The 27683-nt window shown below is 44.5% G+C and overlaps 1 protein-coding gene across 2 annotated transcripts in view; it reads left to right on the top strand.

The window, feature by feature from the left end:
* LOC135056420 (uncharacterized) overlaps positions 1-27683 on the top strand; it is a 243261-nt gene that overhangs the window by 147716 nt on the left and 67862 nt on the right. The window contains exon 5 of one of the 2 annotated variants that reach the window (XM_063961561.1): positions 22587-22831. The exons of the other annotated variant lie outside the window; for it this stretch is intronic. Within the exon in view, the coding sequence (XP_063817631.1) occupies positions 22780-22831 (52 nt within the window). The 5' untranslated portion in view covers positions 22587-22779. The remainder of the gene's footprint in view (positions 1-22586; positions 22832-27683) is intronic. 2 annotated transcript variants of the gene reach the window in all.

Here is a 27683-nt window from a genome sequence, read left to right on the forward strand (position 1 = left end):
TTAGATAACTACATTTGCAGGTTATTTTGCTTTCATATTCATCATTTATGTAGAAATAGCAAATAGGTCAATTTCTCAAATCAAAAGCCCTGACATGGCTACAGATGACATCAATTAGACAGACTGCCGATTCAGGAAGGGTGCTAAATTCATTGTACAACAGCAGTCTTCATTGCTTAACCTGATCTGTGCACAGCTGATGGTAGCCTTCATGCGCAGAGACCTCTGTGAACATAAGACAAGTGAGCATCTTACCTAATCTGTGAAATAGGAATACAACAGTTTTCACTAACGGGGGGATGTAAAGTTGAACCTCTGCACACGTTGCAGAACCAATCGTATGCAAGTATGTGGGCAGAGCCGGCCTTAGCTATAGGCAGGCTAGGCATTTGCCTAGGGCATTCAAGCATGTCTAGGGGCATCCAAGCATGTCCCTGCAGCATCTCATGCTGAGAGGGACAGTCCGCAAACTAACTGTTACTTTCCAAATGTATTCAATCAGTACTTGTATACACTGCTGTTTACATTTGTCAAAAAAAATGCACACTGTGCCTTAAACTTCCTTTGACATGCTTGAATGCCCCTGACTTGTGAGACCTCAGACAGACAGCAGACACCCAGTAAATGCAATTCCTGGACCTGTGACATTTTCACTGACTATATAAGGTTATTACTGGATGGCTTCTTATGATAACACATGTGTATTTTGGAAGACTGCTTCACATAAATCTGACATCACCTATACTGCTTGTGCACATGGGGGAGGGGGACCCTGCCATCCTGTGTGTGTCCCTTATCCCTGTGCAAACCCCAGGTGTCTGCAGGGACATAACATGGGCAGTGTTCTCCCCACACTTTATTTCCTAGTCAGTCCATACCGTAAAATTCCCCTGCCATCTAGCACTGTAACGTGGTCAGTAAGTTGCGTTGTGCTATTTCTATATGAAACATCAGTGCAGCGTGACTTTTGGACACATCAGACTGGAGGGCAGAGCATATCACTCCCACAGTATAAAGTAAAGGGCATGCAGTAACAGACACCAGCAAACACACTGAATAGTGAAGAGAATGGACAGTTTCTACATGTTTGATACTGATCTTTTTGTATAACCAGCAAGTGTGGCAGTATCTGTGGCAGTATATGTGTATTATGGGCATTACTAATGTGGGGCATATGTGTAAGGTGCATTACTGTGTGGCATTATGTGTATTATGGGCATTACTAATGTGGGGCATATGTGTAAGGTTCCTTTACTGTGTGGAATTATATGTATTATGGTCATTACTGTGTGGCATTGTGCAGAGTTGAACTGGCCCACAGGGTAACCCCCCGGTGGGCCCCACTACCTGAGCGTTGCAGGTACAGATGCAGAACTAGCGGCGGAGCTAGGGGGCACCAGACAAAATTTTGCCTAGGGCATCAAATTGGCTAGGGCCGGCTCTGTATGTGGGATACAGAGCCGTACGCTTTTCCGTCGCATCTTAAAGGGAAGTGTAATTGGACTGCATCATGTTGGTAATATTTTGTGACGTTTCCTGAAGCAATTGTGGGCTAAGGGTAAATACTGTACGGTTCACTTTTAGTTTGCACCGAAGATAGGGCTAGTGCAAGTGTGTATTAATGATGATGACAGTGTGTGCTAGCTATGGGGCGGGAGGCCGGAGAGATGGGTACAACACTGCATGCAAATAAGTATATGTGGTCCATGTAATCCTGGACCAATTTCTGTTGATTTACGTTCAAAATGTATATTCCTAACATTGGGAATGGGAAATAAAATGCATTAATTATTTGTTATAAAATAAACCAAAGAATAAAAAACACACACAAAAAAACACTTTTTTATGTGTATACTGCAACATTCAGAAACAAATGTTTATAAAATCCTACATACTGTATACACAGTTACAGACACCATAAAACCCTACAAAACACGCAGAAATGAACTCGGTGGGCGCGTATATATTTTGGAGTCTAGAACATGTTTGTGAGTCAATGGGGTGTTTCCCCTCACAGGTCTATACATCAACACATCAGATTTGATTAAACCAGGATTAGAAACAAACATATATTTATCCTATAATTACAATACAGGATGAGGTAAGAAGCTTGTTCAGTTAAAGCTGCATTACCACCACCTAATAGCTAAAGTTTACTCATATGCTCCAACTTGGTGGCTTCCCGTGAATCCATGTTTCTAGAGACTCTGTGGTCAGTGCACAGCCATGGCCGATAGCTCACCGGTGGGCTGTGCGGCACAGAGAGGTGGTCCTGCACAGCCATGTTACAATGATGAGCCTATGGGACCTATGTATTAATAGCTGCGGCACTGCAGTGATTATTAACAGTCCGTATCACAACAAATATTTTCATTTTTAATGAGAATATCCTGGCTATGTGAGGTAATGACCCTGGGTGTTACTTCCCCGGGAGTCTTACATTTGTGAAAGATTTCCCTGTGCATGCCCATATTGGGCCTAATTTGTGTGTACGCAAAGGGTGCTCTTCACACAAGTGAGCGATTATCTGCAGACTGCGCATGTGCCGTGATCGCAGAGTGATTGGCAGGAAGGGACCGATAGGGGGAGTCAATGGGGAATGGCGGCAAAAATGCTGGTGTGTCATGGTCGTTTTCTGGGTGTGTATCTGCCTTCAGGTGGGATCATGTATTTAGAGAAACATGGCACTAGCGTTGCAATTGCTGCGGCCAGTTTGCGTAGCCATAGGTATACCCTTACAGTCGATGTTCCTCGTACTTGCATGTAAGCTGCGAATTTGTGACTTTGCAATCGCTCCAGTGGGCGTCTCTTTTAATTTTAGGGTGGCAGCTTCACTTTCTAACATTAGCAATTCTGTAGCCTAAAATATCGCAGCTGCATAGTCAAGTGAGTACAAACATGAATTAGGCCCAGTGTCACCATCTCATTATGAGCCATTCCAATACTGATTTTTTTTCCCATCTGCCCAAAGAATGTGGTTCCATAACTGGCTGGCTGTATTAGATGGGTTTTTTTTGGGCAAAGTCTAATATGGCTTTTCTGTTCTTTAGGGTTTAGGCTTATGAATTGTTTGCATGCTGTGGTGAAGCCATTGTATTTGGAGTAGCTAAATCTACAGTTTGGTACATTCTGAGAAAAAAAAGAACACACTGGTGAGCTCGTAAGATCCCTCTTCTGTGAAAATGCCTCTGTAGGCCTAAAGCTGTTTACGCCATCTGGGAATTGCTGTCTGCAGTACTTACTAACATTCTGCAGATTTCATTGAAATTTCCTGCATTAGGCTGTTAGCATATAGCCACGATTCACAAAATTATGCAGAAAATGCTGTTTCCACGTAATTTTATGATAACAAAAATGCTTGCTAAACAGGCCCCTAAATGTTTTTTTTCCTGTGCTATAAAACAGAAACAGAGGATACCTAGGAAAAACATTGCATGGAGCATTTCCCAGGGGGAGTGAAATTCGGTGGAAATGCAGTGTTAGGCATCATTTGAATTTCAATGAAGTGTTCTCTGGAATTAACACTGTTTTCACTGAGTATTACTAAGTACAGCTCTCTACTTAATTTGAGGTTGGTACACTATAAGTGGTGTACTTATTGGCTGGCCAGCACTACCTACTGGATGTGTGCTAATGAAGGTGCAGCCTTGACCTTGAGGATGTTGAGGCCAAGTAGTGTGCTCTGTAAGTACAGCCAGCATAGTTTTGCCATAATGGTTAAAAGTAACATTTTTAACTGTAAGTTTTAGTTAAGAATCAATCTAAGTTAAGATGTGTCAAGTCAAAATAGTTCATGCATTAAATCTGTCCTACGTTGAATCAATATCATAATACTTATTTATAACCAGTTATTTATATACATTTATAAAACCAATATATACATAATACATTTCATTATCAGATGCAAATCTTACTGTGACTCATACTTACCGACATCCAGAAGTCCTTCTATGGGAGGCGGGGCTACAAAAACGCAATTCAAATCGAATCGCATCATTGCCCCACTTACTTTTGCTCAGGTAGTCACAGGTGGCGAGCCAGCTCTGGGAGACTTGTCTTTCTTTCCGGGGGCCGAAAGTGCCACATGGGTTTCTGGAGCCTCCCAGCCATTCCGGGAGAGTAGAAAAGCATGACTGGTTGGTAGTTTCTCTCCACTTTATCTCTCTCCAAGGCTTAGTACATCTGACCCATAAAGTGGAGAAGTTACCCAAAGCACCCTGTGATCTTCTGTTATTTTTCTAACACAGTCTTTGAAATTACACAAATGACAGAATCTGATTGGTTGTTTTGGGCAACTACTAATGAACGAAATGATACAATACAACATGCAGTTAGAAGCACCGGATTTCCCTGCCTAATGTCTTTTCTTCAGTGGATTTTAGAAATATTGTCAGTTTATATTAATATGCCTTGTTTTCATACAGATATAAGTATTTTAATGTAACATTGTTTTTATGTTGTTGTTGTTGTTGTTTATGCTGTTGTATATACAAGTCTATTTGTAGCAAGGATGTTTTATGCAGGAAACGAGCGTTTACAGTATGCTATTATGATTTTTGGCACAGCACACTGTTATCCTGAGGGTGAGTAAGAATAGAATGGAGACAGTTCCTAATTTCCAAGGACTGCCTCAGAACTAGCAGATTTGTTCATGGAATGTTTTTGTCAGTGGAAATGTCCCAATATATCTATATTAAATTACTGTATAGTCTCTTCTGTATGTAATCTTCAATTTTATTGATCTAATTATATTCTTGGATTTTCAGTGTATTAAAGATGAGTATTTAAAATAAGAAACAATGACATTAAAATCTTGTTCATATGATATGTTATGATGGGAGCTGTCATGCAGCAAGGCCTGTCTGGTATGAGCAATGCTAAATATGGCTATATGCAGTGGTGAATTTCTCACTAAGCATGGGAGGCATGCCTCTAGGGGCACCACTTCATGGGGGTTGGGACAGAAGGCTCCCCTTATGTGACATTGCAACTTATTATTTACTTTGCAGCTGTTGGGGGGGGGGGGGGCAGTAGGCAGTACACGGCGGTGCAGGAGTTTGGACTCGGAGGGGGAAAGATTGGGGCTGCTTTTGCAGTCTGAAGGCATCAGGATCAACCCAATATGAAGTGGATGATGAGGGCAGTGATGTGATGGGGGGTAGAGAACGATAATGTGCCTAGGGACGGCCTGACCCTGAATTTACTTCTGATTATATCCCCTGTCCAGCAGCAAAGTGTCCCCTAATCCAGTGGTTCCTAAAGTTTCTTGAATCATGGCGCCTTAGAGTATCAGTCATTTTTGCTAGGCACCCTTAGGACAAATGTTTCATATTGAGAGATTCACAAAAATGATTAAATGAAGAACATTGTTCTTACCTATCATACTTAGATACAGTTGTGTGGTGGTGGAGATGGTTTCACTTCTGTTTGTCCACATATCTTATGATTGCCACCATAAATAACTAGATTTGGTTGTGGACCACCAACCGGTGACTACCCCATGGCACCACATTTTTATGTAATAAATATTTTTCTCCCACATTCACAAAGTGAAAATTAATATTTTCACTCAAAATGTAGTAAAATCCTGTTTCCAGGAGATGGGCTCCTATAAGACCCTGTCCTGGTGAACGGCTGGAAAAAGTTTAATAGCGTAAAGCTATCACACTGCTTCCTGATTCAGTTTCCTGGCAGTCAATGCACTTGCATGGCTGATAACCGACGCATGCATCATCAGAAGTCGACAGACAATCTCTCCAATAAAAATCTGCAAATTAGGAGAACCATAGGGTAACGCCATCTGGAGATGGTGTTATCCTATCAGGGCCAAGCACTAGAATGCTTTGCATTAGAAACCATATGGGAGATAAGGATGCTGTCGGAAATGGAGTACAGCAGTAGAAATTTGCTGTAATCCATAGTACATTCGGGTGATCCCTAATATTTGCAGGAATATCCCACAAATATTTAATGATAAATAGTCCCCAATGGTGTACTTCATTTACTGTCTGTCTAAAAGATACTTGCATACTCTCCCAAAAGTTGCAGGAGACTCACGATCTTTTGGCCAATCCCCCGCACCCACGAAAGAGTGTCCTAATCTCCTGCATCTGGCCCGATTTCTAGTGACGCGGGCAGGATGAGGAGATTATATCTGGGATTTCGGTTCTGTATAGAGGGGATGGGGCTAAATGATGCAAATTTGTGTCATTTAGCCCCGTTCCCTACTGCAGAGCCACAAATTGCTACATTTTCCCATGATGGGGGCGGAGCTTAGCAACAAGAAGCTTTCTACAGTGCCCATAAAAGTAGGTCTAAGGGACGTGCGGTGAACTAAATGGCTCAGAAGGAACTGTTTGGCACCAGAGCCAGATTTACATGCAATATACTGTATGAGCCAAATGGTGCATGTGGGCATTATACACAGGTGCAGAGGTATATAAAAACTTCTGTAAATTTGCTGAGTTTTGATCAGAGATGTGTGGAAAAGATTGGCAGGTGAGCCACATACTTTTTACTCCAGCATTTTGACTATAAAAATGATTAGAATAATGCAAAGAAGATATTACAAACAAATTCTTTTTATTTTTCATATACTTTATACAGTCAAAACTCTGGCACAAACGTTAGTATGACAGGAAAGGCTGTGCCTTACCTGCCTCACCCCACCGCACGTCACTGATTAATTATATATATGTGTATATATAAGCAGGGCCGTCTTTTCGTATGGGCTCAATGGGCTCTTGCCCAGGGGCCCCAGGAGTATAAGGGCCCTAGACTGATAGCTGAGGGTCCCCTCTTTCCAGGGGTACCAGATTTTTGAAAATCGGCCCTGGGGAAGGGTGTAGTAGGGTATGCCGGCGGCTGGGCTCCCGGCGACCAGCATACCGGCGACGGAATCCCGATCGCCGGCATACCGACAGCTGGGTGAGTTCAAATGAGCCCCTTGCGGGCCCCCTGCGCTCACCACGCTGCGGGCACGGACGCTATCTGTTCTCCCTTCAGGGGAGTCGTGGACCCCCAAGAGGGAGAAAAGATGTCTGTATGCCGGCGGTTGGGATTCCGGCACCGGTATGCTGGTCGTCGGGAGCCCAGCCGCTGGCAAACTCTGATCCCCAAGTCCCCATTATCTCCTGAAAGGTGGGACTCTCTAGTTTTTTTTATCCTATTCAAAGAAATATATTTTCAGGAACATGAGATATATGCAGTCAAGCAAGCTGCCCTCTCACCGGAAAATGATAAATATTAAGCCCACTCCACTATCCACCCCTCCCTTACTTATTAAACACCCCCTACCACCCTGGAAGTCATGTACCAGGGCTTCTTTATTCAGCCCAATGCCCCCTTCTACAGTTTAGCCCCATCTGTGCAGTAAAGGAGTAATTAGCAGAAATTACTGCTTCAGGTCCTACATGCTGAGCAGAAGATAGAACACCACCTACTGCCCGCGGGACGTCAAAGCTGCTGCTGATAGCTCCTCCCACCCCTACCGCTGGAGCATGGGTAGGGGGCCCAGTGCATTGCTGTGCCCAGGGGCCTACACTGCTGTTAAGTTGACTCTGCACACACACACAAAATAAATATATATATATATATATATATATAAAGGATGTAGTGCACACATCAGAAGAATAGGTAGCTACATGCTTATTTATTTCCTGAAATATCTAAATGATATTCATTTCATTGTCTTGGACAGCTTAATCCAGAGGTGTCTCAAGGAGGGGTGCGGGGTGTGTGTTGATGACACCAAAATGGCGGCTCGTCCGCAGTGGCAGGAGCTGGGTACTGTATTGTGATATTATCTTGCAGCAAACTGCTCCTGTCACTGAGAAGGAGCCGATAGTGCAGACACTAGTCTCTGGGGGCAGCCCAGTATCTCGGGGAATGCTGGGCACACCCCCGGAGTGATGTCATTATGTGATTTTGTAATTAGGAGCTTCCCACGAGGCCATGCCCTGTAGTGATGTCAGTGGGAGGACTTCCCATGGGATTACGCCCCTTTGTACTCTGTCACACCCCTTCTTCGGATGTGCACGCCTTTAGGGTGCAAGGGGGGTACTATTGGCCTCACTGGTGGAAGATAGAACACCCCCTACCGCCCGCGGGACATCAAAGCTGCCGCTGATAGCACCCCTCACCCTGGGTTCAGTATGGTATGCCGGCGGTCGGGCTCCCGGCGACCAGCATACCGGCGCCGGGAGCCCGACCGCCGGCTTACCGACAGTGTGGCGAGCGCAAATGAGCCCCTTGCGGGCTCGCTGCTCTCGCCACGCTACGGGCACGGTGGCGCGCTAAGTGCGCCACGCTATTTTATTCTCCCACCAGGGGGGTCGTGGACTCCCACCAGGGGGAATAAGTGTCGGTATGCCGGCTGTCGGGATTCCGGTGCCGGTATACTGTGCACCGGAATCCCGTCAGTCGGCATACTGAAGACCACCCCTCACCCCTACTGCTGGAGGATGGGTAGTGGCCCCAGTGCATTGCTATGCCCAGGGGCCTACACTGCTGTTAAGACAGCTCTGTATATAAGACCCTAACGTATTGTATTACTATTTACTTTATTGTTTAATAAAAAGAAATAGTCATTCTGTATTATTATTATTTTATTATTAACATTTATTTATACAGTGCAGTTGCACTTTGCAATTGGGAATAAAACAGTAATAAATTAACAGTGGGTAATAACAGAGTCAAAGAGGTAAGAGGCCCCTGCCCGCAAGCTTATATTCTTAGATATAATAAACTTGTTTTATATTATAGTGTGAACCAATGGCTGCTATAGTGAGAGAATGTGTTTCCTTATCGAAATAGGAGTCAGTTTACACAAATCATAAGAGTGCCTCTGGCTATATGAAGTCTTGGGAGATATGTTTGTATAAATGTGCTTTACTGATAAAAAGTAATAATGTTTATGTACGCATCACAAAACATATAGCTATTACTTGGGACTTTGAATACATACTGATTACACACAGACACCTTAGTTTATACAGCAGTAATTGTATGATTTTAGTGGTGAGCTTGATCAAAGGAGTTGTGGAATCAGCAAGGTACCATTGTGCAAATGATATATCCTATAGCCTATCACATCTGTCTAAACAGGACTGGAAACTTTAATGGCAATGACTCATGGCTTGCCCAAACACGGGAGACTCATAAATTATCTTATCTCAGCCAGATCATAAACTATATCGTCTAAAAACAGCCTTTTATCTACAGTCTCAAATTAGGAAAATAAGTTGCTGAAATCCTTTCAACATGTGAAACTGATGTTACAGATCTAGGTTGCCTTTACAATACATAATAGAACAACACAGAGATGTTTTTGCCAAAACACTAATTTTAAAGCTAGCTATTTCCTTTAAAATCCTAAACACTGTTGACATTTCATCCTTTAATCTTCTTTACTCCTGTCTGAACATGCTCATAACATCTTATCTCTCTCTTGGGTCAGATCTTTTAAAATGTGCATGTGTTTTGTCACTGATTTCCGCCCAGAACAATCTTTAGAGGACAGTGAACATTTTGGCTGGTGTGTTAGCTCAATAGGTGATGATATTCGTAGTAATCACCGGACTCTTAACAGCAAGGACGTATTGTCACATCACCCTAGCCAAGTGTCTTCATATAATTGTAATGTTGTTTAAATAAGCTATTCTAGTGTGCTGACCTATAACCGAGGGGAAATAAGTGGTTCAGTGGTTAAGTGCACTGTTTGTCCTGCTGGAGATGTGGTTTAATCACAATGTGAAATTATACATGTCAATTAGTCTTTTGCCCAGGCATTTAAAAATGTATTGTAAACTAGAGATGAGCGGGTTCGGTTTCTCTGAAACCGAACCCGCACGAACTTCATGTTTTTTTCACGGGTCCGAGCAGACTCGGATCCTCCCGCCTTGCTCGGTTAACCCGAGCGCGCCCGAACGTCATCATGACGCTGTCGGATTCTCGCGAGACTCGGATTCTATATAAGGAGCCGCGCGTCGCCGCCATTTTCACACGTGCATTGAGATTGATAGGGAGAGGACGTGGCTGGCGTCCTCTCCATTAGAAATTAGATTAGAAGAGAGAGAGAGATTGTGCAGAGTCAGACAGAGTTTACCACAGTGACCAGTGCAGTTGTTGTTAGTTAACTTTTATTTATTTTAATATAATATATCCGTTCTCTGCTATATCCGTTCTCTGCCTGAAAAAAAACGATACACAGCAGCAGCCAGTCACACAGTGTGACTCAGTCTGTGTGCACTCAGCTCAGCCCAGTGTGCTGCACATCAATGTATAAAAGGCAAAGCTTATAATAATTGTGGGGGAGACTGGGGAGCACTGCAGGTTGTTATAGCAGGAGCCCCCAGGAGTACATAATATTATATTAATTTAAAATTAAACAGTGCACACTTTTGCTGCAGGAGTGCCACTGCCAGTGTGACTAGTGGTGACCAGTGCCTGACCACCAGTATAGTAGTATATTGTTGTATGTATTGTATACTATCTCTTTATCAACCAGTCTATATTAGCAGCAGACACAGTACAGTGCGGTAGTTCACGGCTGTGGCTACCTCTGTGTCGGCAGTCGGAACTCGGCAGGCAGTCCGTCCATCCATAATTGTATTACAATATATACCACCTAACCGTGGTATTTTTTTTTCTTTCTTTATACCGTCGTCATAGTGTCATACTAGTTGTTACGAGTATACTACTATCTCTTTATCAACCAGTGTACAGTGCGGTAGTTCACGGCTGTGGCTACCTCTGTGTCGGCAGTCGGCAGGCAGTCCGTCCATCCATAATTGTATTATTATTATAATATATACCACCTAACCGTGGTTTTTTTTTCATTCTTTATACCGTCATAGTGTCATACTAGTTGTTACGAGTATACTACTATCTCTTTATCAACCAGTGTACAGTGCGGTAGTTCACGGCTGTGGCTACCTCTGTGTCGGCAGTCGGCAGGCAGTCCGTCCATCCATAATTGTATTATTATTATAATATATACCACCTAACCGTGGTTTTTTTTTCATTCTTTATACCGTCGTCATAGTGTCATACTAGTTGTTACGAGTATACTACTATCTCTTTATCAACCAGTGTACAGTGCGGTAGTTCACGGCTGTGGCTACCTCTGTGTCGGCAGTCGGCAGGCAGTCCGTCCATCCATAATTGTATTATTATTATAATATATACCACCTAACCGTGGTTTTTTTTTCATTCTTTATACCGTCGTCATAGTGTCATACTAGTTGTTACGAGTATACTACTATCTCTTTATCAACCAGTGTACAGTGCGGTAGTTCACGGCTGTGGCTACCTCTGTGTCGGCAGTCGGCAGGCAGTCCGTCCATCCATAATTGTATTATTATTATAATATATACCACCTAACCGTGGTTTTTTTTTCATTCTTTATACCGTCGTCATAGTGTCATACTAGTTGTTACGAGTATACTACTATCTCTTTATCAACCAGTGTACAGTGCGGTAGTTCACGGCTGTGGCTACCTCTGTGTCGGCAGTCGGCAGGCAGTCCGTCCATCCATAATTGTATTATTATTATAATATATACCACCTAACTGTGGTATTTTTTTTTCTTTCTTTATACCGTCGTCATAGTGTCATACTAGTTGTTACGAGTATACTACTATCTCTTTATCAACCAGTGTACAGTGCGGTAGTTCACGGCTGTGGCTACCTCTGTGTCGGCAGTCGGCAGGCAGTCCGTCCATCCATAATTGTATTATTATTATAATATATACCACCTAACCGTGGTTTTTTTTTCATTCTTTATACCGTCGTCATAGTGTCATACTAGTTGTTACGAGTATACTACTATCTCTTTATCAACCAGTGTACAGTGCGGTAGTTCACGGCTGTGGCTACCTCTGTGTCGGCAGTCGGCAGGCAGTCCGTCCATCCATAATTGTATTATTATTATAATATATACCACCTAACCGTGGTTTTTTTTTCATTCTTTATACCGTCGTCATAGTGTCATACTAGTTGTTACGAGTATACTACTATCTCTTTATCAACCAGTGTACAGTGCGGTAGTTCACGGCTGTGGCTACCTCTGTGTCGGCAGTCGGCAGGCAGTCCGTCCATCCATAATTGTATTATTATTATAATATATACCACCTAACCGTGGTTTTTTTTTCATTCTTTATACCGTCGTCATAGTGTCATACTAGTTGTTACGAGTATACTACTATCTCTTTATCAACCAGTGTACAGTGCGGTAGTTCACGGCTGTGGCTACCTCTGTGTCGGCAGTCGGCAGGCAGTCCGTCCATCCATAATTGTATTATTATTATAATATATACCACCTAACCGTGGTTTTTTTATACCACCTAACCGTGGCAGTCCGTCCATAATTGTATACTAGTATCCAATCCATCCATCTCCATTGTTTACCTGAGGTGCCTTTTAGTTCTGCCTATAAAATATGGAGAACAAAAAAGTTGAGGTTCCAAAATTAGGGAAAGATCAAGATCCACTTCCACCTCGTGCTGAAGCTGCTGCCACTAGTCATGGCCGAGACGATGAAATGCCAGCAACGTCGTCTGCCAAGGCCGATGCCCAATGTCATAGTACAGAGCATGTCAAATCCAAAACACCAAATATCAGAAAAAAAAGGACTCCAAAACCTAAAATAAAATTGTCGGAGGAGAAGCGTAAACTTGCCAATATGCCATTTACCACACGGAGTGGCAAGGAACGGCTGAGGCCCTGGCCTATGTTCATGGCTAGTGGTTCAGCTTCACATGAGGATGGAAGCACTCAGCCTCTCGCTAGAAAACTGAAAAGACTCAAGCTGGCAAAAGCACCGCAAAGAACTGTGCGTTCTTTGAAATCCCAAATCCACAAGGAGAGTCCAATTGTGTCGTTTGCGATGCCTGACCTTCCCAACACTGGACGTGAAGAGCATGCGCCTTCCACTATTTGCATGCCCCCTGCAAGTGCTGGAAGGAGCACCCGCAGTCCAGTTCCTGATAGTCAGATTGAAGATGTCAGTGTTGAAGTACACCAGGATGAGGAGGATATGGGTGTTGCTGGCGCTGGGGAGGAAATTGACCAGGAGGATTCTGATGGTGAGGTGGTTTGTTTAAGTCAGGCACCCGGGGAGACACCTGTTGTCCGTGGGAGGAATATGGCCGTTGACATGCCAGGTGAAAATACCAAAAAAATCAGCTCTTCGGTGTGGAGGTATTTCACCAGAAATGCGGACAACAGGTGTCAAGCCGTGTGTTCCCTTTGTCAAGCTGTAATAAGTAGGGGTAAGGACGTTAACCACCTCGGAACATCCTCCCTTATACGTCACCTGCAGCGCATTCATAATAAGTCAGTGACAAGTTCAAAAACTTTGGGTGACAGCGGAAGCAGTCCACTGACCAGTAAATCCCTTCCTCTTGTAACCAAGCTCACGCAAACCACCCCACCAACTCCCTCAGTGTCAATTTCCTCCTTCCCCAGGAATGCCAATAGTCCTGCAGGCCATGTCACTGGCAAGTCTGACGAGTCCTCTCCTGCCTGGGATTCCTCCGATGCATCCTTGCGTGTAACGCCTACTGCTGCTGGCGCTGCTGTTGTTGCCGCTGGGAGTCGATGGTCATCCCAGAGGGGAAGTCGTAAGCCCACTTGTACTACTTCCAGTAAGCAATTGACTGTTCAACAGTCCTTTGCGAGGAAGATGAAATATCACAGCAGTCATCCTACTGCAAAGCGGATAACTGAGTCCTTGACAACTATGTTGGTGTTAGACGTGCGTCCGGTATCCGCCGTTAGTTCACAGGGAACTAGACAATTTATTGAGGCAGTGTGCCCCCGTTACCAAATACCATCTAGGTTCCACTTCTCTAGGCAGGCGATACCGAGAATGTACACGGACGTCAGAAAAAGACTCACCAGTGTCCTAAAAAATGCAGTTGTACCCAATGTCCACTTAACCACGGACATGTGGACAAGTGGAGCAGGGCAGGGTCAGGACTATATGACTGTGACAGCCCACTGGGTAGATGTATGGACTCCCGCCGCAAGAACAGCAGCGGCGGCACCAGTAGCAGCATCTCGCAAACGCCAACTCTTTCCTAGGCAGGCTACGCTTTGTATCACCGCTTTCCAGAATACGCACACAGCTGAAAACCTCTTACGGCAACTGAGGAAGATCATCGCGGAATGGCTTACCCCAATTGGACTCTCCTGTGGATTTGTGGCATCGGACAACGCCAGCAATATTGTGTGTGCATTAAATATGGGCAAATTCCAGCACGTCCCATGTTTTGCACATACCTTGAATTTGGTGGTGCAGAATTTTTTAAAAAACGACAGGGGCGTGCAAGAGATGCTGTCGGTGGCCAGAAAAATTGCGGGACACTTTCGGCGTACAGGCACCACGTACAGAAGACTGGAGCACCACCAAAAACTACTGAACCTGCCCTGCCATCATCTGAAGCAAGAAGTGGTAACGAGGTGGAATTCAACCCTCTATATGCTTCAGAGGTTGGAGGAGCAGCAAAAGGCCATTCAAGCCTATACAATTGAGCACGATATAGGAGATGGAATGCACCTGTCTCAAGTGCAGTGGAGAATGATTTCAACGTTGTGCAAGGTTCTGATGCCCTTTGAACTTGCCACACGTGAAGTCAGTTCAGACACTGCCAGCCTGAGTCAGGTCATTCCCCTCATCAGGCTTTTGCAGAAGAAGCTGGAGGCATTGAAGAAGGAGCTAACACGGAGCGATTCCGCTAGGCATGTGGGACTTGTGGATGCAGCCCTTAATTCGCTTAACAAGGATTCACGGGTGGTCAATCTGTTGAAATCAGAGCACTACATTTTGGCCACCGTGCTCGATCCTAGATTTAAAGCCTACCTTGGATCTCTCTTTCCGGCAGACACAGGTCTGCTGGGGTTGAAAGACCTGCTGGTGACAAAATTGTCAAGTCAAGCGGAACGCGACCTGTCAACATCTCCTCCTTCACATTCTCCCGCAACTGGGGGTGCGAGGAAAAGGCTCAGAATTCCGAGCCCACCCGCTGGCGGTGATGCAGGGCAGTCTGGAGCGACTGCTGATGCTGACATCTGGTCCGGACTGAAGGACCTGACAACGATTACGGACATGTCGTCTACTGTCACTGCATATGATTCTCTCAACATTGATAGAATGGTGGAGGATTATATGAGTGACCGCATCCAAGTAGGCACGTCACACAGTCCGTACTTATACTGGCAGGAAAAAGAGGCAATTTGGAGGCCCTTGCACAAACTGGCTTTATTCTACCTAAGTTGCCCTCCCACAAGTGTGTACTCCGAAAGAGTGTTTAGTGCCGCCGCTCACCTTGTCAGCAATCGGCGTACGAGGTTACATCCAGAAAATGTGGAGAAGATGATGTTCATTAAAATGAATTATAATCAATTCCTCCGCGGAGACATTGACCAGCAGCAATTGCCTCCACAAAGTACACAGGGAGCTGAGATGGTGGATTCCAGTGGGGACGAATTGATAATCTGTGAGGAGGGGGATGTACACGGTGATATATCGGAGGGTGAAGATGAGGTGGACATCTTGCCTCTGTAGAGCCAGTTTGTGCAAGGAGAGATTAATTGCTTCTTTTTTGGGGGGGGTCCAAACCAACCCGTCATATCAGTCACAGTCGTGTGGCAGACCCTGTCACTGAAATGATGGGTTGGTTAAAGTGTGCATGTCCTGTTTTGTTTATACAACATAAGGGTGGGTGGGAGGGCCCAAGGATAATTCCATCTTGCACCTCTTTTTTCTTTTCTTTTTCTTTGCATCATGTGCTGATTGGGGAGGGTTTTTTGGAAGGGACATCCTGCGTGACACTGCAGTGCCACTCCTAGATGGGCCCGGTGTTTGTGTCGGCCACTAGGGTCGCTAATCTTACTCACACAGCTACCTCATTGCGCCTCTTTTTTTCTTTGCGTCATGTGCTGTTTGGGGAGGGTTTTTTGGAAGGGACATCCTGCGTGACACTGCAGTGCCACTCCTAGATGTGCCCGGTGTTTGTGTCGGCCACTAGGGTCGCTAATCTTACTCACACAGTCAGCTACCTCATTGCGCCTCTTTTTTTCTTTGCGTCATGTGCTGTTTGGGGAGGGTTTTTTGGAAGGGCCATCCTGCGTGACACTGCAGTGCCACTCCTAGATGGGCCCGGTGTTTGTGTCGGCCACTAGGGTCGCTAATCTTACTCACACAGCTACCTCATTGCGCCTCTTTTTTTCTTTGCGTCATGTGCTGTTTGGGGAGGGTTTTTTGGAAGGGACATCCTGCGTGACACTGCAGTGCCACTCCTAGATGGGCCCGGTGTTTGTGTCGGCCACTAGGGCCGCTTATCTTTCTCACACAGTCAGCTACCTCATTGCGCCTCTTTTTTTCTTTGCGTCATGTGCTGTTTGGGGAGGGTTTTTTGGAAGGGACATCCTGCGTGACACTGCAGTGCCACTCCTAGATGGGCCCGGTGTTTGTGTCGGCCACTAGGGTCGCTTATCTTTCTCACACAGTCAGCTACCTCATTGCGCCTCTTTTTTTCTTTGCGTCATGTGCTGTTTGGGGAGGGTTTTTTGGAAGGGACATCCTGCGTGACACTGCAGTGCCACTCCTAGATGGGCCCGGTGTTTGTGTCGGCCACTAGGGTCGCTTATCTTTCTCACACAGTCAGCTACCTCATTGCGCCTCTTTTTTTCTTTGCGTCATGTGCTGTTTGGGGAGGGTTTTTTGGAAGGGACATCCTGCGTGACACTGCAGTGCCACTCCTAGATGGGCCCGGTGTTTGTGTCGGCCACTAGGGTCGCTAATCTTACTCACACAGCTACCTCATTGCGCCTCTTTTTTTCTTTGCGTCATGTGCTGTTTGGGGAGGGTTTTTTGGAAGGGACATCCTGCGTGACACTGCAGTGCCACTCCTAGATGGGCCCGGTGTTTGTGTCGGCCACTAGGGTCGCTTATCTTACTCACACAGCGACCTCGGTGCAAATTTTAGGACTAAAAATAATATTGTGAGGTGTGATGTGTTCAGAATAGGCTGAAAATGAGTGTAAATTATGTTTTTTGAGGTTAATAATACTTTGGGATCAAAATTACCCCCAAATTCTATGATTTAAGCTGTTTTTTAGGGTTTTTTGAAAAAAACACCCGAATCCAAAACACACCCGAATCCGACAAAAAAAATTCGGTGAGGTTTTGCCAAAACGCGGTCGAACCCAAAACACGGCCGCGGAACCGAACCCAAAACCAAAACACAAAACCCGAAAAATTTCCGGCGCTCATCTCTATCAGGGACTAGACAGGGAACTTCTTCCTCTCAACGTTTTGCTAAAGATCATTATTATTATTATTATTATTATTATTATTATTATTATTTATGTATTATTATTATTTATGCCACACAATTTCTGTTGCAGTGTATAGGCAATATATAAGAAACTGTTAATAAATAAATAATTATTATTTATAATTATACATTTTACTATGAATATTATATTTCTTGTCCTTGGTAAAGATATTATGGATGAAACTTTAACTCAGTGGCTGGAATAGCACGATAAGGCGGGATGTTTGCATGTACTGTGCAATCAATAAGAAGAGAAAGATGCTATGCCAGTGGTTTTCAAACTGTGTGCCGTGGCACCCTGGGGTGCCTCAGTACACTTGCAGGGGTGCCCTGGATTGGTGGTCCAATTCAACTTATTTATGGCCAATGTAATAGGCAAAACCAGTGCTGATGGCTGCTAATCATAAAATATGTGGACAAACAGAAGCTAATCTTGTCCCTCACCACATAACTGAACCCAAGGATGACATATAATTACAATTTACCTCATTTAATATTTCTTTCTAAATTTCTCAGTAAGAAACTTTTGGTCTACAGGTGCCGTAAAAAAAATATTCTGATACTCAGTCTAGGCTAGGGCGCTGTGATTCAAAAAAAGTTTGAGAACCACTGCACTATGCATTACTGTGGAATTTTTCAGAATTATACCCACTTAATCTAGTATATTTGTGAAAGGTTCTTCTAACTCAATTTATTTTACATAAACTTTTATATTCCTTTGAATAATAAGAAGCTATCTCCAAGGACAGTGAAATGATTTGTCTTCTGAAATAGGGACAAGAGTGTGAATTAATTGTAAGCCATGCTTCATCTCACCTCTTGTCCCAACAGACAGCCTGATTGCCCCTCAGCTTCTGACCTTTCCTTTTCTACCCCTTTCATCACCTCATCTTACTCCTGCTGACAGAACTTCTTACGCTGCATCCCCGCCTTGTTAGGCTACCTCCAACCTAAAGTCTTCTACCTATACTGATAGATACATACTTCCTATAAAGACCCAACAATGCAACCTTTATCCTATTACAATATTTCCTTATTGTACACCTTTCTAAACAGAACATACAGGGCCACAGGCATTAATAACACAACAATGAACTGTATGTTGATGCATGGGATTGTCCAAATGCCAGTTTGGGGTCAGGAAGGATTATTTCTCCTCTTAGATTAATTGGACTATGGTTTGATCTTAAAGCATATATGTCATTCTGATGGATAAATCATGATTAACTGTCAATTTGCTTTTGTTTTTATTGTTAGATGAGTAACTAGAGATGCAACAATAGCGAAACTTTTGCTGGAAATATAAACAATTGTATTATAATTTATTAGTGTACATTTAATCACATAAATAGGCAAATTGGGGGCGCCGACGCTTATGAGAATGAAGAATTTCAGGATGTGTAGAGAGAGCTTAGTGCATTCCACTGATTGCTTGCATTTACCCATTTAACTGAACTGTGAGTAAGTGCATGACACAAAGTGAAGATATTGTACACTTAGACACAGCAACAATGAGTGACAATACAAAGAGACTAAGGGGTATAGTTACTAAAGAACGGAGTTTTAGAAGTGGAGATGTTGCCGATAGCAACCAATCAGATTTTATCTTCTGGAAGGTGCTAGATAAATGATAAGTAGAATTTGCTTGGTTGCTATGGGCAACATCTCCACTTCTAAAAACCTGCATGAACAGGGACCTTTCTACACTACAGTATAAGACATATATATATATATACACACACACACACACACACACACGGCTGTCTTTTCATATGGGCTCAATGGGCCCTTGCCCAAGGGCCCCAAGAGAATAAGGGCCCTAGGCTGATAGCTGAGTTTTTGAAAATCGGCCCTGGGGAACCGGAGATATCTGACTTGAAAGCAGTGGTCCCCATCCAAGCCTGTTAATTGCTCTTACCAGCCCGATATTTCGGGTTCTGTCTGACTTAGAGTATTTCTAAGGGTATAAGCCAAAAGCTGTGACTCTCCCCTTTTAGTGGACACTGGCAGCTTGTTTCTACTATGCACTAGAACCAGAGATATCAGCCTTCAAGCAGCTGGTCCCTGCTCCAGCTCCACATGCCTAATATGCAGTTTTAGATTTTCATTGGTGAATTGCTCTGGTTCCTGAACTCTGATCCTCAACTCCCCAGAACCTTCTGAAAGGTGGGACTCTCTAGTTTTTTATCCCATTCAAAGCTAAGAAATATATTTTCAGGAACTTGAGATATCTGCAGTCAAGCAAGCTGCCCTCCCACCGGAAAATGATAAATATTAAGCCCACTCCACTATCCACCCCTCCCCTATGTATTAAACACCCCCTACCACCCTGGAAGTCATGTATCAGGGCTTCTTCATTCAGCCCAATGCCCCCTTCTACAGTTTAGCCCCATCTGTGCTGTAAAGGAGTAATTATCAGAAGTTACTGCTTCAGGTCCTACATGCTGAGCAGAAGATAGAACACCCCCTACTGCCCGCAGGACGTCAAAGCTGCTGCTGATAGCTCCTCCCACCACTACCGCTGGAGCATGGGTAGGGGGCCCAGTGCATTGCTGTGCCCAGGGGCCTACACTGCTGTTAAGATGGCTCTGCACACACACACACACACACACACACACGCACGCACACACACACACACACACACACACACACACACACACACACACTATATATGTATATAAATATATATATATATATATATAAGGATGTACTGCACACATCAGAAGAATAGGTAGCTACATGCTTATTTATTTCCTGAAATATCTAAATGATATGCATTTCATTGTCTTGGACAGCTTAATCCAGAGGTGTCTCAAGGAGGGGTGCGGGGTGTGTGTTGATGACACCAAAATGGCGGCTCGTCCGCAGTGGCAGGAGCTGGGTGCTGTATTGTGACATTATCTTGCAGCAAACTGCTCCTGTCACTGAGAAGGAGCCAATAGTGCAGACACTAATCTCTGGGGGCAGCCCAGTATCTCCGGGAATGCTGGGCACACCCCGGAGTGATGTCATTATGTGATTTTATAGTTAGGAGCTTCCCACGAGGCCATGCCCTGTAGTGATGTCAGTGGGAGGACTTCCCATGGGATTACGCCCCTTTGTACTCTGTCACACCCCTTCTTCGGATGTGCACGCCTTTAGGGTGCAAGGGGGGTACTATTGGCCTCACTGGTGTTATTGACCCTGGCGCTGCCACTGCTCTAATCTGTTGTCTTTCATACTGCAATGTGTATAGCATAAATAATTGGGTGTGGTTCATCAAATCGACAGTATCTAGGTCGACAATGTTTAGGTCGACCACTATAGGTCGACAGTCACTAGGCCGACATGGATGGAAGGTCGACAGGGTTTCTAGGTCGACATGTGCTAGGTCGACAGGTCTAAAGGTCGACATGAGGTGTGTTTTTTTTGTGTCGTTTTCTTCGTAGAGTGACCGGGATCCCAAATTAGTGCACCGCGTCCCCTCGCATGGCTCGCTTCGCTCGCCATGCTTCGGGCATGGTGCCTTCGCTCCGCAACTGCTTCGCTCGGCACACTTTACCGTTCCAATCGTAGTCCACGTGGATCGTTAAGTATGAAAAAATTCAAAAAAAGAAAGAAAATGTGAAAAACTCATGTCGACCTTTAGACCTGTCGACCTAGCACATGTCGACCTAGAAACCCTGTCGACCTTCCATCCATGTCGACCTAGTGACTGTCGACCTATAGTGGTCGACCTAAACATTGTCGACCTAGATACTGTCGATCTTCAGACCGGATCCCAAATAATTTCACCTCTTTTCTATTGTTAATATACGTATTATTTATTTATATAATGCTACCATATAATTCAGTGCTATACAGAGGATACTTACTCATTCATGTCCTCCATTATCAATCCACAGGTAATCAAATCCTCTATTATGGTTAAATTCAGTTGCTGTCTAAAAAACAAAGTTTGTAGTAGTTCACATATAGCTGTTTAAAGATGTAGTTCAAAGGAACATATTTCTTTTTAAACTGCTAGAAAACCTGGGCAATCTGTCTCCTACTACCGCTCCAGAAAACTGTATGAACAGTTAGCAACCAAGAGTGTGGGAGAGATTAGTGCAATACAGGTAAATGTCTCCAATGAACAAATGGCTAGAATGACGTGGTAGGAAATGTATTATTTTTTACAAATCTATTGTATTAATTTTATCTTTATATATAACATTATAATTTCACTGCTAAATAGACTGGGGCTAGCACAGGGTTGGGGCTGTTACATGTTTTTTCCAAAGTGTTCATATCCTCTAAACAGGAACAAGTACAAAGTGAGCTCATCCATAATGTCACAAGCCTATACATCTCACTGCCTTGGAAACAATACGGAGTATGCGCTTTAGTAGAATTTAAATGCTAGTGAAACAACTAGCACAGGCCTGGCCAACCGGTAGCTCTCCAGCTGTTGAGAAACTACAAATCCCAGCATGCCCTGCCACAGTATTACTTTTAGGCCATGCTAAATCTGCAGCAGGGCATGCTGGGATGTGTAGTTTCACAACATCTGGAGAGCCATAGATTGGCCAGGCCTGAACTAGCATGTGTAATCTTCTTGTGCTTACTCGCCCTACATAGATGAGGACTTTGTGGGCCTCCACTCCAGGATCCTGATGGAGGGGGCTCAGATGCAAATGTGTAGAGTGTGGTGGCCTGTATTGCATCATTACGACCCTGTCACCTCTGCATAATCTAATACCAGAATTTAAAATGTGTCCATTTTAGTTGTGGCTATTGTGTTTCCCGTAAATATAATGGAAGCAGGAATGTTGCCAGCTGAATAAATTGGATCTTCCCAAGCTGTTGCAGAGAGACTAGCCCATACACACAGAAAAAGTACTGAACGTGAAAGGCTTGATAAGTAGAATAATCTAGTAAATTTATTAAAGGGGAGTAAAAGGACATGGGTGTATGGAATGGTATGCAGAAAATAGTGATCAGCATGCAAATTACATGCAAATTGACACTAATAAAATAATACGGATATATGTCAATAGTTAAGAATATGGTAATTGGTAAACAATAGGCAATAGTTCTCAAGGCAATTAAACATACTTCTTTATCCTAACTGCTACAGCACCTCTTTGTCTATGTCTACTCAGCTCAGCCTCTATGCATAGCCTGATTAAGGAAGGGGCTCAGGGGATACTGTACCCCGGGTCCCCACTGTTGGGGGCCCCCGGTCAGAGCACACTGACATTACTATCTCTCCCTCTTGTGCAGCAGCAGAACCAGGCAACCAGTTGCAAGCAGGACAGACACAGGAGTATCCGATTTCATGAGCTGCCGGCGGAGCTTCCCGACCAGTGGAGAGATAGGAGGAGGAGAGATCTGTAAGTGACCCAGGGATCCCAGCTTCTCCTCCTCCCCGTCTTGGTGTCTGGGTCCTGTGTAACCTGTTATCTAATGAAAGCATATGGGTCTAGAGAGAGATACACAGAGAGTCTTCCGGAGTCCCATCTCACTGTGTAAGCAGTACAGAGGCTGCTGCTATTCTTGCATGTGACAAGATAAAGTATAGATTTTATTTTTATATGTGCGTTTTAAGGTTAAGTTTTCTTTGTTCCACCACAAAAAAACATTATATAATAGTTGTCTCTCAACTCAATTAGGTGGATATATAGGCATTATTAAACTATTAGTTTAAATGTAATATACACCATTGGTTTAAATTTGACATACACAATCCATACCTCCCAGCATGACCCATTCCAGGCTGGACTACCTCTTAATTCATGATTGCCATCTCCTGTGTTCAAATACTTTTCAAATCAATTAAATAGTTCAACACAGATGACGCCAATTATATATTAAAAGGGAAGTCCAGGTAGAGAGCATTTTATCCCTCCGGCAATGGGTCATGTTGGGAGGTATGCACAATCTAATATTCTCCCCCTCCGCTTCCACCGGACCCCCTCTTTTAAGTGTCCGGGGCTCCCCCGAGGCTTAATCCTACCGTTCCTCCAAGATCTGTTGCAGTCCTCAGTGCTGCCGCACTGGCTGCACAAATCAACTACACAAACTGCTGGCGCTCTGCTGTGGTCCCCAGCACTCTGTTAAGCGGGCCCTCGGCACCACCTCAGCATTGTTGCTTGCTCAGTCTTCTCACACAGACCTGTGACACCCCACCCACACTCAAGCTCCGCTTCTTGTCGTCTCCCCAGCTCAACTGCGCATGTCCAGCAACTACATTTGTTTTTTTATTACCAGCATACTGTATTTATCCTTGCACTCTACAGCTCCACCAAGTGGTAGCCACTAGTACAACAACACCCATAGGCTTCCATTGAAGACAAGGCTATCATACTTCCACTATGTAGGGGAAAGGTAAAAGGAACAGATTTCCTATCTATTAGCAGTGCTTGCACTCACCTTGTGTCTCTGTAAGCTTTCAGTAAAATGAATGCGTCACTTCATGTTTCTCTATATCATTATTTAATATTATCAGGAGCGGCCATTTCACAGCTAAGCCATGGGAAATATCAGTTACAACTTTTAATGTAATAGAGCAGTTTGTGTGAAGTTACTGATAAGATAGAGGAACATTTGTTTGTTTTTACAGAATAATCTCTCGAGTGGAGAATTTACCTGACATGGGAATGCCCGTGTGTTATTCAGCAAAAACAGCTTCATGTATTGTTTTCAAAATATGGAATGTGTTTCTGTCCCCTTGACATTGTAATGGGTTTCTGTAAATGAAACAGGTACTAACTGTAACGTACAGTATAAGCTAATTAATGTCAATAGAAGGAAGCCAGGACAACTCCCATTGCTTCAGTCCTGGCACTGCTATAGCCAGCAGACTCATTGGCTTGCCCCTGGAAGTTACTAAAGAGTGTGCTGTCATTTATAGTGACCTTACTCTTTCTTAGCCCACCATTGTTGAAGCTGGATAAACAGGAATACACATTTTGCATAACATAAATGTTACAGAATAGCGTGATTGTGTCCAGCTGTAGATGGAAGAATTATATCTCTTCTCCAGGAGAACAATGCTTACTTTCTTCTTCTGTTCCAAAGATGTCCCTGTTAATCAATGTGTACTTCCTCTTATTCACTCACAAACTCGGATACATCTGTAATTAAACTGGCAGAAGCCCATTTAGAAGCCCATGTACAGCAGTTACGGAAGTATACCAACAGTTACACTATGCTCTGTGCACACATGCGTCAATTGTGCCAGAAACTAAAGTGACCATTATATTGGATACTGTGGCAACAGTTGCAAAAATGACCCACTTATTGCCCAGTGTGAGTTATACCTCTTTCACATCGCAATAACAGGTCGCAACCGGGATTTGTGCACGGCTCCTTCTCGGGTGCGGCCCACTTGAGACCCCTTTCAGACTGGCGGGTTGGTGACATCAGCGGTGACGTGTGCAGAGGTGGCGCGTGGAGATCAGATCATCTCCAAGTGCCACCTCTCCCTATAGCGCTGCCTCTCCCTATAGTATGAACTGGTCCCAGGTCGCATCGGCCCGGCAAACCGTTCCCAATGCACTTCAACCTGAGTTTAACACTGCATTATTCCCGGATTGAAATACAGTCGAGTCAATTGTACCACACCCTTTTCACACCGCACCTAGACCCGGGTCGACTCGGCAATATACTGAGTTATTTTGGTGATATGAAAGGGGTATAATGTTACTGAGGTTATAAAATGAGGTCTGGCAGCACCAGACATGCCAACTAACATGGTGTCACGCTTGACGTAAGTTGGGGTTCCAACAACCGAGTTTTGGCTGAAGGGACAGTTGCCTGTGAGGAGAGTAAACGAGGTGGCTTAATGTAATTCCTCCTCATGCGGTGGAAACCAAACTAAGTGTTAACGTTGGCCGGAAGGTGTAGAGAAAGGAGGACTTTGTAGGAAGATAACTGTAGTTTTAATGAATAATCAGGCTGTACACGAATATTGGAGAAATATAAGTAACTGGAAGAATTAGAGTCTATGGTTAAATTACTTGAAGAGTGAAGCTGAAGAACTCCGGTAAAGAAGAACTGAAGACTGTGTTTTATGATTGAAAGACGAGGCTGAAGTACTTGGACTTTGAAGAAATGAAGACTGTGGTTTGTGATTGAAAGACGAGGCTGAAGAACTTGGACTTTGAAGAACTGAAGACTGGTTTGTGATTGAAAGACGAGGCTGAGGAACTTAGACTTTGAAGAAATGAAGACTGTGGTTTGTGATAGAAAGACGAGGCTGAGGAACTTAGACTTTGAAGAAATGAAGACGTCTGTGGGAACCGTCGTTAGCACCTGGAGCTCCTCTACAACCTGGGACCCAGTTAGCGCTTCCACGAGTGGCAACGGACTTAGACAGCAGGGCTGCAGCAGCGTTTAGGTAACCGATGGATGAGAGCAACCAGGACCAGGGAACCAGAAGTAACCTTGGAGCACAGAGCTGGAGAACCTTTCACAAGGAGGTAACTTGAAGCACTGGCACTCTCCCTCTGAGCCAGCCCCCTTTTGTAAGGGGAGAACACGCAGGATTGGCTGGACACAGATTGGGAACTTCATTGGTAATACTCTGGTCTCCAACATGGCTGCTCCCAGCACAGGAGACATACTTAGCTGTTATCACTCAGCTTTAGCCAGCTTCTGTCTCTGACACACTATACTGTGTCACCACTAGAGGACCTTACCGCAGCAATCCCCGCCGCAGCGCCCGGCTCTCCAGACCCTCGGCCCCCGGTCCTTGGCAGCCGCACATCCATCCAGGAGGACCCGCCGCCGCAGCCGCGCCAACCAGCGGTACGGTAACCTGCGGAAGCACCTGCCGGAGGTAAGGCTCCGGAGCCTGACACATGGGCCCCTCATTAGACTAAGGGGGAGATGTATTAAACCCTCTAAAGAGGACAAGTGTTGTTTTTGCCGTATCAACCAATGAGCTTCTAGCTATCATTTATCATGTAGATTCTATATATGGATAGCTAGAATCTGATTGGTTGCTGTGGGAAAAAACGTCCTCTTGTCCTCTTTAGAAGGTTTGATGCATTGTCCCCATAGTGTGGGACTGGGTGAGATTATACTGTATATTTGGACCTGGCACTGAAGGACAATATTTCCCCCTAGTGAGGAAGTATGGTGTTTGAGCTCCCTCAGCAGTGAAAGCAAACTCCATGGCTGACAGTTGAAAAGCTAGCAAATAATATGCTGTATCTCTAGGATGGTTATTGGGGAAATGTGCTGACTTGGCCTTACTGGATTTCCTTTTCTGCTGGGGGACTTGGCTGTATCATATTTGGGGAGTGGCTATACTTTCCCTGCGACTCCTATGCAGGCCTGGTAACACTGCTTTCATGACTTTATATGATGGTATGGGTCAGTATTGGTGAAATAAAAGTATATATGGTGGGCTTGTGACTAGAGATGAGCGGGTTCGGTTCTCAGAGAACCGAACTTCACGCTCTGAACCCGGTTCCGAGCCTGGCTCGGGTTTTCCCGCCTGACTTGGAAACCCAAACGAGGCAAATCGTCATCATCCCGCTGTCGGATTCTCGCAGGATTTGGATTCCATATAAGGACCCGCGCATCCCCGCCATTTTCACTCCGGCATTGGAGAGTGTACAGAGAAAACGCGTCTCTGTTCTCTCAGTGTCCTCAGTGTCTGTGGCTTGTGCTGAATCTGTCCAGTCACAGTGCTTGTGTCCTCTGTTGCCATATGTCCAGTGCTGCTGTATAGGGTGCTCTGTTGTGCTGCATCAGTTCAGGGTGGTGTATTGTGCTGCATCAGTCCAGTCACAGTGGTGGTGTCCTCTGCTGCCATATGTCCAGTGCTGCTGTTTAATAAGTCCCTTACAGTGTTGCGGTGTTGTCCTGCATCAGACCAGTGGTAGTGTCCTGGGCATCAGTCAATCCAGTGACCATTCAACAGTGGTGGTGTCATCTGCTGCCATATGCCCAGTGCTGCTGTATAATTATCTGTGTTGTCCTGCATCAGACCAGTGCTAGTGTCCTGTGCATCAGTCAGTCCAGTGACCATTCACAGTGGTGGTGTCCTCTGCTGCCATATGTCTACTGCTGCTGTATAATAAGTCCCTTACAGTGTTGCTGTGTTGTGCTGCATCAGTCATTCCAGCGACTAGGCAGTCACAGTGGTATACGCTGCTGCTATATGTCCACTACTACAGTATAATAATAATAATAATAATAACAACAACAACAACAACAACAACAACCACAAGTGCCTCACAGTGTTGCTGTGTTGTGCTGCATCAGACCAGTGGTAGTGTCCTGCCCATCAGTCATTCCAATGACCAGGCAGTCACAGTGGTATACACTGCTGCTATATGTCCACTGCTGCCGTATAATAAAAATAAT

Source organism: Pseudophryne corroboree, chromosome 3 (assembly GCF_028390025.1).
Source record: "Pseudophryne corroboree isolate aPseCor3 chromosome 3, aPseCor3.hap2, whole genome shotgun sequence".
NCBI classification, from domain to species: domain Eukaryota; kingdom Metazoa; phylum Chordata; class Amphibia; order Anura; family Myobatrachidae; genus Pseudophryne; species Pseudophryne corroboree.